At 34.4% G+C, this 22,486-nt stretch overlaps 1 protein-coding gene across 11 annotated transcripts in view; it reads left to right on the forward strand.

The window, feature by feature from the left end:
• Positions 1-22,486, forward strand: part of stat5a (signal transducer and activator of transcription 5a) — a 199,095-nt gene that overhangs the window by 138,444 nt on the left and 38,165 nt on the right. For all 11 annotated transcript variants that reach the window (XR_012397748.1, XM_073937307.1, XM_073937320.1 and 8 more), the window contains 7 exon segments: positions 3,172-3,346; positions 5,124-5,254; positions 8,344-8,495; positions 12,405-12,560; positions 16,707-16,886; positions 19,511-19,598; positions 20,134-20,256. Coding sequence is in view for 10 of the 11 variants with exons in the window: in XM_073937307.1 (XP_073793408.1) it covers positions 3,172-3,346; positions 5,124-5,254; positions 8,344-8,495; positions 12,405-12,560; positions 16,707-16,886; positions 19,511-19,598; positions 20,134-20,256 (1,005 nt within the window). In the remaining variant the exon portion in view is untranslated.

A 22,486-nucleotide genomic window follows, 5' to 3' on the forward strand; every position in this document is an offset into this window, starting at 1 on the left:
TCCTTCTGGTTTAAATCATTGCCATTGTTCATATGTGCGTCAGTCATGCCTCACAGACTGGAGTTCAGTGAGTGCAGTCAACTCCTAGAAGCATCATAGATAATAAACAGGGCTACTGTACTGTACCTGAGACTGACTTTTACGATCTTCACAAATAAAACGTGCACGATTGCTTTGGATAAAACACAGACAAATCTCCTCCCTACACTCAAATTCATGATATCTGTAAAGCCCAAGCTACTTTTTATGGGAGTAAAAGAGGAAATGTCGGATTTTATCAACTAAACTCACAAACCATAAAATCATAAAACCTAAAGATGATATCAATAAATCATGAAGCTCGTGAAATGCCCACTCATGTTCTCAGATTTGTACAGTACGATCTATCAAATGTGTTCATATGCCATTCATGTGCTATATACATAATATTTAGTTTGTTTAAACACACACACACATGCACTCAGGCATAAAGGAGAAACCTCAGTCATGTTGGTTATCCACACACAATGGGGCTGACATGATAACCTAAAAATAAAATACAAATATGTAAATTAGCTGGTTTTGTTTTATTTAGCAGAATATTAAGGACGATTTCTAAATCTGAGTTGCTCCTTAATTCATAAACTACAAGAGTGAAAAAAAATATATGTACAATCAAAATCAACGAATACTCTTTTTGTCTTAAAGGGAATAACATCAAAAACATGTGCATTTACTACAGTATAAACAACATCACTGCACACATATTGTGGTGGATGCTAATATACAGTGGTTATTGTTATAGTTATCATTATTGCTGTGCATTTACATTGTATAATGACATTTTGGTTTGTATGATTTATGTTTGAAAACTAGATGTTCCCATATTTAAAACCCATACAGTAATAAATACACCGTCAAATCTATTGTGATCCTAATGTACAATAAATATGTATTAGCTAATCTATGTATTTTTAAAATTTTAAATACGTATATTTTCTACAAGTCCATTTCTTGACCATTTATAAGACAACATTATTAGCTCTCCTGTGAAATTGTAATGTTTTTTCTAATATTTCCGAAGTGATGTTTAACAGAGCAAAAACTTTTTCCAGTATTTGCTCTTCATTTTTTTTCTTTCTGGAAAAAGTCTTTTTTTTCAGTTTGGCTGGATTAAAATCAGTTTTTTGCATTTAAAAGTATGTGTATTTTTATGCTCAATATTATTAGCCCCCTTAGGAAATTATCATTTTTTCGCTTGGCTAAGCAACAACCATTGTTGTCCAATAAATGGCCTAGCTGACCTAATTCATCTAGGTTAACCTCTATTAACCTTAAATTAACTTTTTATCTCATTCATTCGTTCATTTTCTTTTCGGCTTAGTCCCTTTATTAATCTGGGGTCGCCACAGCAGAATGAACCGCCAACTTATCCAGCATATGTTTTATGAAGAGGATGCCCTTCCAGCTGCAACCCATCTCTGGGAAACATCCATACACGCTCATTCACACTCATACACTACGGACAATTTAGCCTACCCAATTCACCTGTACCACATGCCTTTCGACTGTGCGGGAAACCGAAGCGCCTGAAGAAAACCCATGCGGACACTGAGAGAACATGCAAACTCACACAGAAAAAGCGAACTGACCCAGCCGAGGCTCGAACCGCCGATCTTCTTGCTGTGGGGCTACAGCACTACCTACTGCACCACCGCATCGCCACTTTTAAACTAAAATCTAGCAAAATAACTGGTGAAATATTATGTACTGCCACATGTTAAGACAAAAGAAATTAGTAATTAGAAATGTGTTACTTGGAAAAAGCATACATTTTTTTGATAAATAATGAATAAAAAATCTTAAATTTTAAAGTGATAAATTGACTTATTTGCCACTGATTACAACAATCATAGTTATAATTTGTATAGTTGTACTTCATATATACAGTATATATATGAATATATATATATGTTGTTGGCATTTGTTGTTAGTGTCCCACCAGTGATGATATACACCCACATCACACTGCTTTGAGTGTGATATTGCATTTCTTACACAGTTCGACGGCATAATCATGTATAAAAAACTCAGAATCTCAAAATCCTTTTGTATGAGGAACTACTTTCTTCCGCCATTCATCCACATCTGCAGTGACTGTGAGAACAGCAGAAACTGTTGCTCATTCACTAACATAACTTTAGAACAAGTATTTGAATGATTCTTTAGTGTAATGTCTAAAGTGATGACAAAACGGGTGATTTTTGCTCACATTTTAAGATTATAAGGCCGAACGGCATGAAATGCCATCAGTTTACAGAATTTTCCCAGTATTTCTCTGTTGCAATCAGGAGATCACAATAATTAACCCTGAAAAAGCCATAGCAAAGCAGCGCGGAAGCTTCCCGATAACTATTGTGTTTAAAAGGAAAAACGCAAAACACATGCGGGCATTTCTTCTTTCTTTCTGTTTACTGATTTAGTCTGCAGTAATGAAAACATGAGACGCATGAGAAACAAAGATGGCCAACCAAAAAGTAACTCAGGGTTATACAAAGAGTGAAGAGTGGTCAACACAAAATACATACATTCCTAATATGTGAGTCCCATCTCACACACTACAATTATATGGTATAAATTCAGCACTACAACATACAAAACAGAGAGATCGACTTAGAAAGTCACTTACCAGTTTTATAATGGTGTGATCAGCTGTAGTTTAAAAATACGCTGAGTTTTTCCTCCTCTAAGAGCTTATTATGCAGGCTCCGTCGCCATCTCGTGGATGGACAACATCAACCGTCTTTATTAAAAAAGACAGTCTTTACTCAAAGACAGACTGATGGCCGCCGATGCACTCTGTCAGAAATATTAAATATTTTAAGATAGGCCTTATCCTAATGAATAAACTGCATAGCTGGAATCTAAACAACTACATTGTCGACTAATAAAATATTACACGGCTATCAGCCAATCAAATCCATACAGCGCTTTTGTGTCTAAATATATACATGAACAGAATAATTTTTTATTTAATTTCATTGCGTGTCGTGTTTATTATTTAGAAATGTATGCATAATATATTTGAATTATTTTTTACTTTATGAGAATTGGCATGTTTCTTTGCATTCTCCGGAAATGTTCTGATCATAATTTGTCTTAATTTTAATACATTTTTTCATGATTTTACAGTCGAGTTCACCGGTGGGCGGGTTAATGGACAGCATGTCACAGAAATACCACCAGATAAACCAGGCCTTCGAGGAGCTGCGAATACTGACTCAGGACACAGAGAACGACCTCAGAAAACTACAGCACACACAGGAGTACTTCATTATACAATACCAGGAGAGCCTCAGAATACAGGGTATGCGTGTATATACAGTATATATACAGTTGAAGTCAAAATGATTAGCCCTTCTCTACATTTTTTATGTATTTTTTCAATATTTTCCCAAATGATGTTTAACGGAGCCAGGAATTGTTGACAGTATTTCCTATAATATTTTTTCTTCTGGAGAAAGTCTTATTTGTTTTATTTCAGCTCGAATTTTAACCATTATATGGTCCATTATAACCATTATAAGGTCAAAATTATGAGCCCCTTTAAGCTATACAGTTGAAGTCAGAATTATTAGCCCCCCTGAATTATTAGCACCCCTGTTTATTTTTTTCTCCAATTTCTGTTTAATGGAGGGAAGATTTTTTTCAGCACATTTCTAAGCAAAATAGTTTTAAAAACCTATTTCTAATACCTGATTTGTTTTATATTTGCCATGATGACAGTAAATTATATTTTACTTGATTATTTTTTAAGACACTTCTATACAGTTGAAAGTGACATTTAGAGGCTTAACTAGGTTAATAAGGTGAACTAGTCAGGTTAGGGTAATTAGGCAAGTTATTCTATAACGATAGTTTGTTCTGTACACTATCGAAAAAAATTACCTTAAAGGGGCTAATAATTTTGTCCCAAAATTGATTTTTTAAAAATTAAAAACTGCTTTTATTCTAACCGAAATAAAACAAATAAGACTTTCTGTAGAAGAAAAAATATTATCAGACATACTGTGAAAATTTCCTTGCTCTGTTAAACATAATTTGGAAACTATTTAAAAATGAAAAAATAATTCAAAGGGGGGCTAATAATTCTGACTTTAACTGTATATTTTTTAATTGTCTACAGAACAAACCATTGTTATACAATTATTTGCCTAATTACCCTAACTTGCCTAGTTACCCACATTAGGCTTTTAAATGTCACTTTAAAGTGAATACTAGTTTGTTGAAATATATCTGGTCAAATATTATTTACTGTCATCATGACAAAGATAAAATAAATCATTTATTAGTAATTAGTTTTTAAAACTATTATGTTTAGAAATGTTAAACAGAATTTGGGGGAAAAGCATTCAGGAGGGCTAATAATTCAGACTTCAACTGTATATGGTTCATCAACTCACATCTACATCTGCACTCATACCATGATGCATTTATCTTAAGTGATGTACAAGATATTCCTTTTTTCACATATGCACTCTCTTTTTCTATTGCTGGATTCACTCACGATAGAACATTCATGCATTACCAGCATACTAGTTATGTGCTTGCATACATACCTTTTTAGCATTCAGTACATGATGCTGCAAAAAGTCCTCATTAAAATAGCATATGTGCTCCCATAATACTTGGGTATGCTGTTGAATAATCAAACAGGTCTGAATTCAGTCCTCTTGGGCCAATACTACATTTTGCAGAATAAAAGTGCATTTTGTTTTCAAATCTGAATCCTGCTCAGGGCTATGATCCAAGATGGTTTATATAATTGAATTAATATCTCAACTAAGCTTTGGTGCTGAGATTGATATTTAAAGTTTGACATGTGCATTGTCCATTGCAGAGGGTGAGACGTAGGATAGCTCCTCCCCTTTAAAAAAAACAGCCAATAGCATTTGGTTTTATCACAGCTCTGCCACTGATCATTGTAAGACAGGACTTGCTGTATGAAATTTGTAAAAAATGTATATATATTATGAACAGAACTTGCTAGAAGTCACCTTTTCATTCTGTCTCATACTGAGCAAGAATATGGCATATTTGTGTGTTAATTTGTCTGTGTGTGTGTGTGTGTGTGTTGTGTGCAGCTCAGTTATCGAGTCTGGCGACACTGCCTCCAGCAGACCGACAGCTACGAGAGCCTAGCCTGCTCAGCAAGAGAGCCACAGTTGAGGCCTGGCTGACCCGAGAAGCTAACACCCTGCAGAAATACAGACTGGTACACACACACACATACAAACGCACAAAATGAATGGTTTGCAGAGCATTCACTTAATTAGGCATCTTAATGTCTTAATCGTTTGTAAAATAGGGTATATGCCGAGCTGGTGTTTTTTTTTTTCTCATACTGATAAACTTCCGGTGATCGGTTAACATGACTTTTTTTCATTTTATACGGTTCCTTTTACAGCATTGATGTTGTAATGTGATTAAAATACAGTCAGTTAAATAAACTTTGGCATTCATTTAGTTGCTCAAAGGTAAAATGAGATGAAAAGCTGTTTATATGCATGCAACCGTCAGTATAAGCAGGCTAGCGCAGAAGCTCCATTGAATATACCGGGGTAAAATAAATGTTCCTATTTTAAAGACATAGGGGAGGAAAATGTAATTTAATGCATTGCTTCTTGTACATTCTGAGAACCACTTTATATCGGATATCACTCAGCTAAGGAAGATCACTGTCTTTTCAAGAAATCAGATCTTAAACGTGACGATTTTAAACGGAAGTGTTTGACCCCGGTTATTGACAAATTAAAAGTCCTTCAGCATATACCCTACTGCATTGCCATTAAAAATAGTAAGTAATACAATACATATATTAAGTTTAATAACGTCACAACAATGTTAATAATGTCACAGTATTTTTTTTATTGTTTCAAATACAGGCTGTCAAAGTCAGCTTTATTGTCAATTTAACCACATGTACAGGACATGTGTGACCCTTGGTGTCTAACATATAATATTAATACAAAAAAAAGTACTATTCAAAGAAAATAGTACTTGTACTATTAAAAATAGTAGTACTAAAAGTACTATCCAAAAAACTTCTATTCATCAAAGGATCCAGTGAAAAATATTTAACATACTTTAAAAATATTTAACACAGAGCTCTTTTTATCACTGATCAAAATAAATGGTGAGCATCAAATCATCAGATTAGATTAATTTCTGAAGGATTACGTGACATTGAAGAATAAAACATTTACGCTGAAAGTTCAGCTTGGCATTACAGGATAAAAAAGAGTTTAAGATATATTCAAATGTAAAATATAATTTTATATCTCACATTTGTATTACAATAACCATTTTATTAACAATATTTAATACTCTTACCACTTTTTACTATGTTTTCGATTAGACGAATGCAGTCTTTTTTCCCCATAAAATTAATTTATATTAACCCTAAGTAGGGTTGATTGAAAAAAAAAACTAGTTTATTGCTATAATCTATCTTATTAGGACACAATTAATAATAAATAAAAATAGGAAATTTAAAAGAAAAATTGATTTATAATGTTTGTATCCCCCAAAATATGTTGCCCTTTTAAAGGGTTGAGTGAAAAGGTTATAATTCTTCGGGTTTGTGTCTATTGGTATGGATTGTTGCTTAAAAGAATTAACTTTACCCACCCTCAAGTAGTTGCAGAGTTTTGTGAGCTCCTTTTTTCTGTTGAACAGAAAAGAAGATGCTTTGATATTTGATATTTTTGAGAGAACATTTAAGTCAAGGGTATCAAATTCAGTTCATGGAGGGCCACAACCTTTCATAGTTTAGTTCTAACCTGGCTTCAACACATTTACCTGCGTTTTTTTTAGAAAGCCTGAAGCACTCAATTAGTTTGATCAGGTGTGTTTAATTAGGGTTAAATCTAAACTGTGCAGGGCTGCGGCCCTCCAGGAACTGAGTTTGACACCCCTGCTTTAAGGGATCTATATTTAAATAATAACCTCTGATTGGCTAAGCTCTGAACAGGTTTTTGATTCACTTACGAATGAAAATATCTGGTTGTATTTAATTGTGACTTTAAGGATTGCGTGGAGTGGATTTTTATTTGACGTGTGATATTTTTTTAACTGAAACACCAAGACAGGGCGGAGCATAAAGTAGCTCCTCCCCTTTATTAAAAGTCAGTTAATTGCATTTTGTTATTCTCACAGCTCTGCCAGTGACAGAAGTTGAGCTTTAACACATATAGAAAGGGGCGGGGCATGTCAGATACTAGAGGGCATTTGATTGGTCCGAAGATTTGATAAGTATGATGTGACATCACATTTTAGATTAATTACGGTGGAAGTGACAAACTGCAAACGTTTTAATGTTTATATCTTCTAAAGGTGAATTTTTCACTGTTTTGTAGCACACTAGTATGGAGAGAGATCAGTCTCAAAAATAATACTTTTACAAAATGAAAATTCATACAACTACAGCACAATTCACACTTACAAAATCCCATTTGTACATTTGTAAACACACAATTCGTAAATTCAGTAAATGTGAATTGTGTTTTGAAATTTCGAATTGATTTCTTTTATTTTTGAATTGTGTTGAGTTTGCAAATTAAATGTGTATATTTTTGAATCTCATTTGAAATTTAAGATTTGAATTTGTGTATTTAATTGTGTTTTGAATTTACGAATTCAATGAGGATGTTTATGAATCAAGTTTTAAATATACAAATTCAATATGTGTATTTCTGAATCATGTTTTAAATTTACGAATTGTATTTGTGTATTTACGAATTGTGTTTTAAACTTACAAATTGGATTTGCGTATTTTTGAATCGTGTTTAGAATTTGTAAATTGGTTTTGCGTATTTTTGAATCGTGTTTAGAATTTGTAAATTGGTTTTGTGTATTTTTGAATCGTGTTTTGAAATTATGAATTGGATTTGTGCATTTTTTAATCTTTTATTTTATAATTTATGAATTGGATTTGCGTGTTTTTTAGTTGTGTTTTGAATTTGCTAATTTTTTTTTAGGCAGACATGACAAACAGCAGGTTTGGATATTTGTATTTTCTAAATGCAAATTTGGTCACTGTTTTGAATCACACAAGCTTATAGATATCCTTAAGATTAAGGTACTGAAACTAACATCTACTTTGACAGAGTCTGTGAGAAAATGGTTTATAAATGCTGTCAGTTCTGATTTGCATCATATTTTTTAAATAAAAAGACTCTGTTTTGAATTCTGCCACTAAGTCACTAAACCTGAGGGCTGTAGTTATTTACCTGAGTACAGTGCATGCAGTCATGTGTGTTTGTGGGATGTTATATGAACTTGTGTGTGTTTGTTTGTGGTCAGAGCTTGGCAGAGAAACACCAGAAGACACTGGCGTTGCTCCGCAAACAGCAGACGGTGATTCTTGACGATGAGCTGATTCAGTGGAAGAGACGTCAGCAGCTGGCTGGAAACGGCGGCCCGCCTGAGGGAGGACTGGACATACTACAGTCATGGTGCTCTTATTCACTTAGCCATCTGATTTATGACCAGGGCTTGACATTAACACCCGCCAACCCGACAAATTACAGCTAGATTTCAGCTGTGGCGGGTTAGACAGCTAATCCCAATAGCCACTTTGGCTGGTTTAAAAGAAATTTGTAATTGTAGTTTTTTTGGTAACACTTTATAATAAGGTTCAGTAGTTAATGCATTTACTAACATAAACTAATCAAGAACAACACATGTACAGCATTTATTAATCATAATTGAACATTTACTAATGCATTATTACCATCCAAGTCCATGCTTGATAACATTAGTTAATGCACCATGAGTTAACATGAGCTAACAATGAACTACTGTATTTTCATTAACTAAGGTTAACTAACGTTAATGTTAGTAAATGCATTAATTAACATTAAATAATGAACCTTATTGTAAAGTGTGACCTTTTTTTTTTTTTTTAAACAGGGTTCAACAATAAGGATGGCCTGGGGACCATCTGAGATATGCTTAAGATAGTAAACAGGATTGTCAATGGTCTGATCGGGCCAGTGCTGGCTTGTCCCTAAAGATTAGAGTTTTAATTTATGTCCATTTGTCAATATGCATGCAAATGTGATCTTAGCAGTGTTCCCACTCTTCTTAAAAATACTTAAATTTCAGACATATCCCAGCAGGCATACAACATCATAAGACATTAATATTAGATGAGGTTTAGGTTGTGAAATCAGGTGACCAATATTCAATGTCTAACTAGCTTCTAGGACAGTGTTATTTGACGTCCAATAACGACATCAAAGGATGTTGATAGTTGCTTAATTTTAGTTTTTGTTGGAAAGTTACCAAAATCCAACGTTTGATTGACATTATAGTAGTAACGTCCACACAACGGACATTGCCATCTGCCAGATGGTGGATTTTGACATCAGAATATTCCTACGGCCCCATGATGTTGGGGTAGAACGTCAATCTGACGTCATGTTGACATCCTGTGCCTGCTGGGATGGATTCAAGGCAAAGACCATAGAATACACAAGACATGTCACTCATATAGTTTTGAATGGGGAAAAGTGTAACTTATGACTTCTTGATGTTAGACTAGGGACTGAAGTAAGCAACATTTATATTGTGGCAATTTTGTGTAATATGGGAAATAAAGAAAACCATGCATTGACCAAAATACTGCCAAAAAGAGGATAATTTATTATACAGAAATCGAAGATAAACAGAAAATAGTAATAATTAACAAGAGTATTATAGATAACAACAAATAACCACAAAAGGCAAATTATTTACAATTTATAATAACAAAATAATCAAAAAATAAACCTGGCAGGGGAAGAAGACAAGTGCCGCTGAAAGAAAAGAAAATAACAAAACCGAAAATCAAACTAACTCAGTATATCCCTTTTTCCTAACTAAACACAAAAGATTCGAAAGCAAGTGTTTGGCGTTTACACACCCTAACTTACCTACTCTAATCTTAACCAAACAGAATTATACAATGCCAGCGCTCACTCCTAAACCTGGTGTGCCTGTACACAGGTCCGCTAGTTGATGTAAGGATGTAAGTCACCTGACATCTACCTCTCCAAATCCCCCTGGGGAAAATAAAGGACATCAACAAATGATCTCAAATAAAGAATAAAAAAGAAAATGAATGAAAAATAAACAAGATGGAAATAACAACTTTGGCAAAACAATTATCAAAATAAGGGGAGGCAGATTAAAACAAAGAACAAAACAGGAACACATAAGCATCTGTCCGGCGTCCTGCTTGTCGTCTTTTTAAAAATTTGGCAACCACTCAGATTGGCCGCAGAAGCTGCCACGTCACCGAAAATAATGATGATTGACCAATCCTACAGCCAATAACAATCCGAAGGGGGTTGAACCTGTGAAGCCTAAAGAGAGAGAAGCGAGGCGGAGACAAAACAAGCACGCGTGTGCGCAAGATAGAGGGAGAGAGAGAGTGAAAGAGAGACACACATGCAGAATTCCTGGAGTGTAGCAGTAATGGTCAATGTAGCGAATGAAGTCCCGCCTTCTAGTACAGGAGCCAATCATCAATCACTATAGACCGATGATTGTTCCGGAAAGGGGCTCGAACCAGACATGAGTTTCTGCAAATTTTGTGTTATTCTGATGTTTAGAAATTAAAAACTAAAGAGACGATTGTTGCACAACTTTATTGGTGATTCCTAATATGACATTTTATCGTAAGCTTGGTAAGCAATTTTGGAGAATTTGATGTTTTCCCATTCAAACAGAATGCCTGAGCATACTGGCATTTCAGAAATGGCCGCTGAGTAAAACGACTCGCCTTAAAGGGAATTTCTTCAAGGCCTGGAAAGTAGTTAAAAACAAACACAAATCTTTGAAAGTGCTTGAGTTAAATTTGAAATTAAATTTTATTCATGGTGTAATTTCAACAATTGTACTTAATTGTCAAAAAATGTTCAGAAAATGTTCAATTTAAATCTTGTATAGTAACACTGACAAATAATGCACAGTTTATCAATATTTCAGAAGCTTTGTTAGAATATCACCAGTATGAAATTAAACAAGTTTTTATTAAAGTTCTTTAAACATGACTTTTTAAAATGATAAATGTTTAAAAATATAATTGTTAATGTAAATATAACTGTGTAAGTGAACTGTTAAGTAAAGTTTAGAGTAAGGACTTATATATGTGCTATATATGGGGTATGAATTTCAAAGGTGCTTGATTTAAAATTAATGGGTCTTTAAAAAGTCCTTAAAGTCCACATCAACCGGAAGCTGCAACCTAATAATATTAAATGTATTAAACATATATTAATAATCTTAAATGAGGAAACAGTGGCCGTGGCTTTTTTTTATTTTTATTTTTTATTACTGCAAACTGAATTTATGTAGTAGAGTAGGCGTTTCATTAAGAAAGATCAGGAAATTGGTTTGGGGAGAGTTATAACAATCTAACAGACACCTCCTACTCACCATTTCTGTTTGTTGTCAAAGCTGATCGTTGGAAGGGCGTGGTTATGTATGTTAGCCACGCTGAATACCTAAAACATATGCAATCTGACAATTTAGTAGTGAACTATCATTACTAATGCAGTGATTGAACAGATACTATACTGTACTTTGCGTTCTCCCGTTTTCTTGTGTGAAGCAATTGAAAACTTCTCTTTGAAATAGACTGGACAAAAAGCAATACTCATGCACCAACAGTCCTGCTGCTTTCGACAGTGCCAGAATAAAAAAAATAAAAAAAGAAGTTTTGTTTTTGTAAGCAGCTTTAACTTTAATGCTTTAACTATTCTTTGAACAGATTAGTAATGGACCTAATGTTAACCGTGTGCACGTGATCATACTTTCATTATTGCACACAGTATGCTTTTCACCTGCTTACAGTTCTATATTTTGTGTGTGTGTTGTTTTGTTTTGTTTTACTAGCTTTATTTTATTTATTTATTTTATTATGTTTTTTTTTTTATCAGATTTTACCCCCCGAAATTAATATATTGACTATAAATAGGGCAAGACTGTAAAGATGAATCTGTTCTATTTATCATCTTATTTGGACAAAAATAATATATAAATAAACACTACTAGACTATACTAAACTATTTACAATGTTTTATTTTATTTTATATAATTTTTATAATTAATTATTATATATTTTTTATTTATAAGGGAAAAGCTCCACAAAAGTCCCTGTAGGGAGTTATTTTCTCTGGAGGCACACTTGTCCCCTGCGTATACAGTAGCTAAATAAAGCATCACGCAGTATAACAGTTATGTAAACAATTAGAAGCATGTGCATGTTGTGCTTTCACACAAAACAAAACGTTTGCATTAACGCAACCTATACACAACACTTGTAGATGTTTTTGTTTGACGTGTGTTTGTGTGTCTGTGTGTGTGTTTGAGCACAGGTGTGAGAAGCTGGCAGAAACCATTTGGCAGAACCGTCAGCAGATCCGGCGAGCTGAGCATCTGAGGCAGCAGCTGCCCATTCCAGGTCCCATTGAAGAGCTGCTGACCGACCTCAACAGCACCATCACAGACATCATCTCCACTTTAGTCACCAGGTGTGTGTGTGTGTATGCGTGAGAGAGAGAGCACTGAAAACAGCATTGACCAGTACCAGTATCTATCGTTACCCTGTAATCGACATCATGGATTTAATTATTACACTTATCATACACACTGTTACATATTATATACATATACACTTGTTTTATATATTGCTGTAAGGAGTTTTTAGATTATTTAAATATATACTGCACTGAATTCAATTTAACTTTGTTTGTTTCAATTCAGCCCAAATAAATTGTTTGCAACCTCTTCAAAAACTTTTAGAAAATCCAATGAATATTTTTCAGTGTGTAAAGATATGAAGTAAATACTTGAGGATAGTTTCCATCATTTTATCATTCATCATATCGTTATTCATGTCACTGAATACCAAAAATTATCATCTTCATGCCATGAAGCTCCATTCTAAGATGTAAAAGGCATCTACGATCAAGGGCAAAATTATTTTAGATTCTTTTTTAATTAGTTCCTAGGTCATGTTTACCAGAGCAAGAAAATAAATTTTTTTAAAATAAAAATTAACTTTGCTAAAAAACAAACAAACAAAAAAACTGCAAATAAAAATCAAGCAGTGCAAAAAAAAAAAACTAAAATATCTGCAATTTAATATATATAGTCAGAATTATTAGCCCCCCTTTGAATTTTATTACTTTTTTAAATATTTTCCAAATTATGTTTCACAGAGCAAGGACATTTTCACATTATGTCTGATAATATTTTTCTTCTGGAGAAAGTCTTAATTGTTTTATTTTGGCTAGATTAACATTATTAGGTCAACATTATTAGCCCCTTTAAGCTATATTTTTTCTCGATAGTATACAGAACAAACCATCATTATACAATAACTTGCCTAATTACCCTAACCTGCAAAGCTATCCTAATTAACCTAGTTAAGCCTTTGAATGTCACTTTAGGCTGTTTTAAAGTGTCCTGAAAAATTTCTAGTAAAATATTATTTACTGTCATCATGGCAAAGATAAAAAAAATAGTTATAATAAATGAGTTATTAAAACTATTATGCTTAGAAATGTGTTGAAAAATCTTCTCTCTGTTAAACAGAAATTGGGTAAAAATAAACAGGGGGCTAATAATTCTGACTTCCACTGTGTGTGTGTTAGCGTGCATGTGTGTGTGTTAAGTTTGGGGTTATTTGTAGTTTGCTGAAAGATGTTTGTTAATTCTAATAAGTTCTCATTTTAATATTTGAATATTTAAAGGTTGAGCATAAATAACACTATATATTTATGCTAATAATAAATATTTATGCTATATATTTATGCTAAAAACTCCATTATACCCAGTTAAAAAATATAACAGCATAAAAAAGTTTAACAAAACACAAAATAAGTATTTTGTGTTACTTTCGATTGATTCAAATCATAATCATTTACTCATCCTTCACCTGTCACAAACATCATTTTTCTTCTGCTGAACACAAATGAAGATATCTTAAAGAGATCTGAAAACCTGTAACCATTGACGTCCATATTATTTGTATTTGCTATAATGGAAGTCAGTGATTTCATTAGTTTTCAGCGTTCTTCAAAAGATCTTCTTTTGTTTTCAGTAGAAAAAAGAAACTCATTAATGTTTATAACGACTTGAGGGAGAGTAAATAGTGGTTAAATGTTCATTTCTATTACTTTAATAAACATCCTTCAAGGTTGAATGCATTATAATATTTTAAACATATTTAAACTCCACCTGTATAAATACTTTTTTCACTGCACTGGCAAAAAAGGATTCTGTAACGTGAAAAATTAACAATTTTTTAGTTCAGTTAGGTTTGTGCTGTATGGATTCAGAATGACTGATTGCACTTGGCTGTGCAAATAACTCATGTACAGTATCAAAAATGATATGACAAAAGTCATGATGTTGATTCATTCATTCATTTTCTTTTCGGCTTAGTCCCTTTATTAATCTGGGGTCACCACAACGGAATGAACTGCCAACTTATCCAGCATATGTTTATGCAGCAGATGCCCTTCCAGCTGCAACCCATCACTGGGAATCATCCATACACCGCCATTCACACACATACACCATAGACAATTTTAACTCACCCAATTCACCTAAACAACCACATGTCTTTGGACTGTGGGATTGTGCGATTGTGCTACCCACTGCACCACCGTGCAGCCCTAAAAAGTCATGAGAATAGATATGTTTATATTACTTTATTTTAATCAGGTTTTTCAACTTAATGTTTTTAGTCATATAACGTTTAACCTAAATCTGCAATAGGTGCAATAGGCCGATTATGTAAACCTTTCTGTGTGAACGGGGTGTGCAAAGGTACTTAACATGCAGGTAGGACAGCCTATGGTAATGTTCAGACAGAATGTTGGACAGGCTTTTCTTGGTCCTACACCTTTTACAGAATATTAAAATACATAAAAATACACTTGAACCATTTAATTTAATGACTGCTATCAGGATGTGAGGAAACTTTCAACCTGAAAGAATTTTCGCTATGCTGAAGACCTTTCGCATGTTTTTAGTCAGCTTGACTGATTTAAGTTGAGATGACTAGAAAAGTTCATTTGATTCAACTAAAATATTCAGACAGCAGTCATTTTATTCAGTGTACATATTTATGCTACTTTCCTCATACATTTGGAAGCTCGAATCCCTCAGTCTTTTTCGTATCACTGAAAGAAATATCAAAACTGGTTTGCAACAGCATGAGTAAATAGTGACGCAATGTTCCTTTCCGGCTGAACTTTAACTTCCCTTTCACATTGGCCATTCTCACATTTTACCAGAAGAAAAAAATGCGCATCTCATTGGCACATGAAGGAGTGTTTGTGTGTTGCTCACCCTGCATGTGCTGGAGTGAGTTTGTGTGAAATCAACAGAGCCTGCTTCTCCGAGAGATTCAGGCGTCACTTTCATGGCACACCGGGAATGTCTGCAAACTTTTGCTGTCCTCCTCTAATGCCTCATGCTGGCGGTGTTCACACTTATCGCAGGGGATGAAGGCGGAGGCTCATTCATGTGTGTGTGTGTGTGAGTGTGTGTTCAGAGCCTCAGGCCTCGCTGTCACTGAAACATTGAGCTAATGGGAGCTGTGCTTTTAAAAAACCTTAAGTGTCTGAATGCATCTCTATCACGCTGTCCAGCATAGCGCGTACTGTATCCAATCTCAATTGCTACAAACTAGGTGGAGATTTCGCCTGGTTAGGAATGCAAAGGCATAAATATACTGTATATACAGCCATGTATATATACTGTTTGTATATATAAACTCACCGCCACTTTATTAGGTACACCTGTCCAACTACTTGTTAATGCAAATTTCTAATCAGCCAATCACATGGCAGAAACTCAATGCATTTATGCATGCAGACATGGTCAACACGATCTGCTGCAGTTCAAACCAAGCATCAGAATGGGGACGAAAGGTGATTTAAGGGATTTTTAACGTGGCATGGTTGTTGGAGCAAGATGGGCTGGTCTGAGTATTTCAGAAACTGCTGATCTACTATGATTTTCACACTCAACCATATCCAGGGTTTACAGAGAATGGTCAGAAAAAAAAGAAAATTTCCAGTGAGCGGCATTTCTGTGGGCACAAATGCCTTGTTGATACCAGAGGTCAGAGGAGAATGGCCAGACTGGTTCCAGCTGATAGAAAGGCAACTGTAACTCAAATAATTGCTCATTACAACCGAGGTATGCAGAAGAGCATCTCTGAAAGCACAACATGCCCAACCTTGAAGCAGATGGGCTACAGCAGCAGAAGACCACACCGGGTGCCACTTCTGTCAGCTAAGAATGGTTGAGCTCTAGTGGATCAAATGAAAAGCAAATGATAAGTGTCTTGAAGGGGGCGGGGCATTACAAATACTGGAGAGCATTTTATTAGTTATGATTTCATGAGAAACTGTAGTATAAGTTGATGTCAATAAAACCGTTGATCCATTTAGGCGAAGGTAACAAACTACAAGCTTTACATGTTTATATATATATGTCTATATATATATGGTTATAGTTTTGTATCTTCAAAGCACGAATTGTGTCACTGTTTTGAAGCGCACTTGCTATCTAAAAAAATTATTTTAATTTCATGGAGCCTTTAATGCACAGCTAACTGTGGATTATACCTTATATACGTGTGTGTGTTTTTCCCGCAGTACTTTCATCATCGAAAAGCAGCCGCCTCAGGTGCTGAAAACACAAACGAAATTTGCAGCGACGGTGCGTCTGCTGGTGGGCGGCAAACTCAACGTTCACATGAACCCACCGCAGGTTAAAGCCACCATCATCAGCGAACAACAAGCCAAGGCCCTTCTCAAGAACGAAAACACCAGAAAGTGAGCAGAAACGCAGATTTGCATTGCATTTAGCAACTCCTCTGGGTGCATGTGATGACTCACTCATTGTGCACTGGCGAAATATGCCTGGAGCTGCTAAAACAATGCATGTTTACTTTTATCCTTCATTTACTAACACAGTTTGTTTTTTTTAATCCGCAAGCCTTTTTGCATGCGTTCAATAAATTTGAGTTAAAATGCACATTTTTGACTGTATGAGCACATGCGTTCTGTGTTTGTGGAGGTTGTTGATGTGATGTTACAATTTCACTGTCACACATGACAAGAATGAGTATAATTATTATTGTTGTCATTTAAAATATAGTAAATAATTAGATTTCTTTGTTCCATTGACCTGTAGTTATAAAAACTGCTGTCTTATTACAGTTTTTAAAACATTTTTGAGTAAACCTTTAAAACTCTCAAGCATAGTTTAAATTGTTTTTATTAAAAATAAAATGGTAAAATGCTTAATAATTACCCCAAGCCTAATTTAAGGCATATTGTTTGCTTTTTTCCATCCATATATTTCTAAAAACAGGAACTTGATACATTTAGCTACTGAAAACCATGTCCTCTGGTGTGACACTAATACTTTATGCTCATTTTAAATTAGGCAATTCCACTCAAAACTTTATTTAATTGAAGAACCCCATTAAGAATCATGTGACAAGCTTTCTGTGACCTGTTACGTTTTTGTCGTATCTTCAACTTTTTTGGAACCACTTTAAAAGTTGTTAAGTTTTGTTGTCATTTGGTGTGTTTAACCTGTTCATTGGTAATTTACAAATTGTGGAGAATAAAATAGTATTCATAATTTCATATAAAATGAGTCACACTATGAGCCCTGTCAGACACCCGGCACAATAAGGTGCAAGACGTGTTTGGCAGGATTTATTGCTATTTTCAGACCAGCACAACCGTAATTTTTATGATTTGCGCCACATTGTTTAAAAAGCAGATCCATTTGCGCAGATTGCGCTAGTTATGTGCCTATGTGATTATATAATGGTACACATTGCTTAACACATACATGATGTACAGCAATACACAAATATCTTTACATTGGGAACAAAATAAAGGGTTAAAATTTTACAAAATTTATTATTTTTTACATAAAAATAAAAACGACTGCCTCCATGACTTCTCCATGCCCCGGGGGCTTTTTTCAGCTTATTCATGACAATTTCCAGTTGTATAATGGTATTATTATCATTAGTATTATTTATTTTTATGCATATTTATATTTGTTTTAATAAAAACCAGTTTAGATTTGTCCACCTGTTGGACGTGAGAGGCGCAAGAGGACGTGTGTTTGGATATAACTCAGTTTTCATAGTTTGTTGTTATTTTTTATAATAATAATATTCTTTTTTATTTTTTGGTTTGCTGGAAACTAGAACTGAGAAGAAAATACTTAGAAATAGTTTTGAAACAAATTTTTGTGCTTAACAAACAAAATTAAATCTGTAGGTAAAATATAGTCTTCAGTGGACTGAGTTTCCACAAATTCCTTACTCCACAAAAGTAAAGGAGTAAAGTAAAGAGTAAAAGAAAAGTAAAGAGTCTGAATGGAGGAGGCTCATTCTTTATTCTTGCGCTGCAGATGGTCTTTTTAACTGTTTTCTTGTTATTGAAGCATTCAGGTTTCCCCTTACAAGGTCTGCCATGTAAATAGCAAATGTGCCATGGCGTGACGCAACTGACTCTTAAAGAGAATGGGAGACGAGACTCTAATTGGTTTAATGCATGTTATGTTCAAAACACACCCATCACTTATTAAGAGAATAAGCACAGCCCTGTTAGACCACTTTTCCACACTTGCAATAGCAAAAGTGGATTCAGACTCGCCCTTAATGCTTTTGCGCCATGCACTTTAGAATATGCGCCTAGATGGTTAAAATAGAGCCCAATACTTTTAGTGTCTAACCATTAAGATAAATCACTTGCATTCTATTTATATATTATTTATAGTTTTATTTTTGATATGTCACACTAGGCCATAGTTAAGGTACCATGTAGTAATTTATTTAATAATAAAAAGTGAAAGAATCGATCAAGTTAGTGACCCCTTATATAATCGTAAACATCAGACTTCAGCGTACATATACTGTAAAAAATGTAAAATGACAAAAAGTCAAGACAACAAATATTTTGTTGCTTCATCATATTTTAATACATTAATCAGATTTCAACTACATTTTTTAAGTTATGCAAAGTTTGACCTATTATTTTCTTGTCTGATTGATGAATTTAAGTTGAGATCACATGAAAAGTACAGTTGATTCAGTTCATGTTTATGTATACATTAGTGAAATTTGTTGCTCTCCACTGTCCACTGGCTTGCTTGGTTTTGGTACTTGTAGAGCTGATGGATAGGTTTCGACTTTCAACAGTGAATATTAAACCACACTGAACTGTACTAAACTGAACTTCAACTCTGAAAACTGGACTGACACAGTTTTAGTTTACCAGTACTTCTATGTTAAGCTGCTTTAACACAATCTACATTGTAAAAGCGCTAAAGAAATAAACCTGAATTGAATTCATCCAGCAATATTTTTTTACAGTGTAAATATAATGTTTTACAATTTTATTTTTTTATCCTCATGTGTATTTTCCAGCGACAGCAGTGGCGAGATCTTGAATAATAACTGTGTGATGGAGTACCATCAGACCACAGGCACTCTCAGTGCTCACTTTAGGAACATGGTAAGTACACCTAAGGCTAATTTTGGACAAAACTCCTGAGTGTGTCAACTTCAGTGATCAAGTTTCTAAGTAAACTGTCAGCAACCATTTATGTTTATTCATAATTTACTCAGCCTGCTCAGAGAACAGCAGTGTATTCCTGATTAAGCATCAAAAATGAATTCGGTGAACACTAAGTAACAGTACAATCCTGACTTGTGAAGTAAATGTTTGTATCATAGTTTAATGGAACATTTGGACTAAATATGCAGTTTGAATATCGGCACTTTGTGTTATCATATTTAATGCATTAGGCTTTTATGGCTCATATAGTATTGTCGTGAGGGAACGAAAAGGAAAGCATTAGGCTTTTATGGCTCATATAGTATTGTCGTAAGGGAACGAAAAGGAAAACAGTCAGCCAGTTATAATTATTGCTGCCATTTAAACCAGATGAGGAACAAGCAAAAGTCTAATAGTGACTAACCACTCGTTACACACCAATTTTCTTTTCACTCTCCTTCATTGTGTGCTTTCTTTCTCACTTCTCCTTCAGTCTTTGAAGAGGATCAGGCGTTCAGACAGACGGGGGGCAGAATCTGTTACAGAAGAGAAATTCACCATTTTGTTCGAATCACAGTTCAGCGTTGGTGGAAATGAGCTGGGGTTTCAGGTGAAGGTGAGACATTTATGCGTTCATATTATGTTTATTAAGCCTGGTGTGCTGTTGGGGATGTTTTCATCAACTCCTAGGTAATTTTGAGTCCTTATTTGCCCATAACTTTCTCTGTGTTTCAGCAAACGGAATGAATCTTGGTGGCAAATCTTATTGTGACAGAAATTTTGGAAAAATGCTTTGAAATTTTTCACAAATTCTGAAATGCACTCTAGGCAAATTGACTACTCTTTCGTTATGTTGGTGGCTGTTTTTGCCCCATTGACTTCCATTATTGATTGCAAATCCATGACAGCATATAATCATGCATTCTTGATTGTTTGTTGATTTTCCACATTGGAAAGAGGTAAAATATAGAAGCATAGTAATATAGTAAGTGTATGTATGTATGCACACTATAATCTGCTGTTTTACTCTATAGAACTCCATATAAAAGCCAGAGCTTTTATATAGAGCTAAAAGTGCTTTTGCTCTGGCCTATCTAGCATGATTATATGCTGTCATGGCTTTGCAATCCAAAAATGTCATTATAATATAAGTCAATTGGGCAAAAACAGCCACCATCACAACAAAAGGGTAGTCAATTTGAACAATACACAAGGGGCTAATGTGAACATTTTTTACTTTCAATTTGATCAATAAAATGTAGTTAAAATGAGTGAAATTTGACTCCAAAAACGTGAGCAGTAGTACCTAAAAATGATACTAATAATTACAATATATTTGATGTAATCCACAGCTTAGTTTCAGAGTATCTGTGGGGTCCTAGAAAGTCTTACATTTCAATAATCTGAATCCACTTTTGCTATTTTTAGGATGGAAAAATATGCTTTGCGCCCTGACGCATGGTCTAACAGGGTTGTGCTTATTCACTTAATGAGTTATGTGTGTGTTTTGAGCATAATGTGCATAATTAAACACATTATGCATAATAACGCATTTGTTATTTACATGGCAGACTTTGTAAGCAGAAAAATTGAATGTTTCACTAGCGAGAAAACAGTTAAACAGAGCATCTGCAGCGCAAGGACAAAGAACAAGCCTCCTCCATTCAGCCTCTTTACTTTCTCTTTACTTTTCTCATACTCATTACTTTACTCCTTTACTTACATAGATAAAGAAACCGTGTTGTATGCACTCCACTGAAGACATCCATTACCCTACATATTTAATTTTGCTTGTTAAGTGCACAGATTTGTTTCAAAACTATTTCTGAATTTAGTTCTAATTTCCAGTAGACTAATAAATGCACAATAATAATTAAGTGTGGTCAGAAGTTATATCCAAACACACATCCTATTCTTATGCCCCATATGGTGATGCAGAAGTCTCCAAAACACGACAGGTGGACAAATCTAAACTTGATTTTATTAAAACAAATATAAATATACATTTAATAAATAATACAGTTAATAATAATAACATTATACAAATGCAAATTGTAATGAATAAACTGAAAAAGCCTCCCGAGATGAAGAAGGGATGGAGGCAGGGGTTTTTATATTTATGTAGAAAATAATAATTTTGTAACATTTTAATCCTTTAAAATTTTTCATATGTAACACTATTTGCATATTGCCGTGCAGCCTGTATGTATTAAGCAATGTGTAAGGTTTTGGACTTACATAGGCACATAACTAACCCGCTCTGCGCTGGACTTTAAATCAGTTTTTACTTGGTCAATGACACAGTTTATTTCATTTCATCTTAATAGCAACGTGCCAACAATGCACTTTAACCCACCTCATTTATAGGGAACACCCAGTCATTTATAGGGAACAGTCCACAATGTGGTGCAAATGGATTTGTTATTTAAACAACGTGGCGCAAAATGTGGAAATTAGGGTTTTGCTGGTCTGACTACAGCAACAAACTGTGCCAAACACGCCTTGGGCCTTATTGTGCCATGTTTATTATAGGACCACTGAAATAGTTTCTTATAAGGTCTTATAGCAGGGGTGTCAAAACTCGCTCCTGGAGGGCCAGTTAAGCTCCCTTCAACACACCTGCCTGGAAGTTTCTAGTTTACCTAGAAAGAGCTTAATTAACTGGTTCAGGTGTGTTTAATTGGGGTTGGAATTAAAATATGCAGGACATCGGCCCTCCAGGACCAAGTTTGGGCAGCCCTGTCTTAAAGCATCTAAAACAGGTCTTAATTTTCCAACGACCATGTAACGCAACCCAATGCAATCATCAATAATCCATCTAAAAAAAAAAGCTTTCAGCAAAACTC

This window comes from Danio rerio, chromosome 3, assembly GCF_049306965.1.
Source record: "Danio rerio strain Tuebingen ecotype United States chromosome 3, GRCz12tu, whole genome shotgun sequence".
Taxonomy (NCBI): Eukaryota; Metazoa; Chordata; class Actinopteri; order Cypriniformes; family Danionidae; genus Danio; species Danio rerio.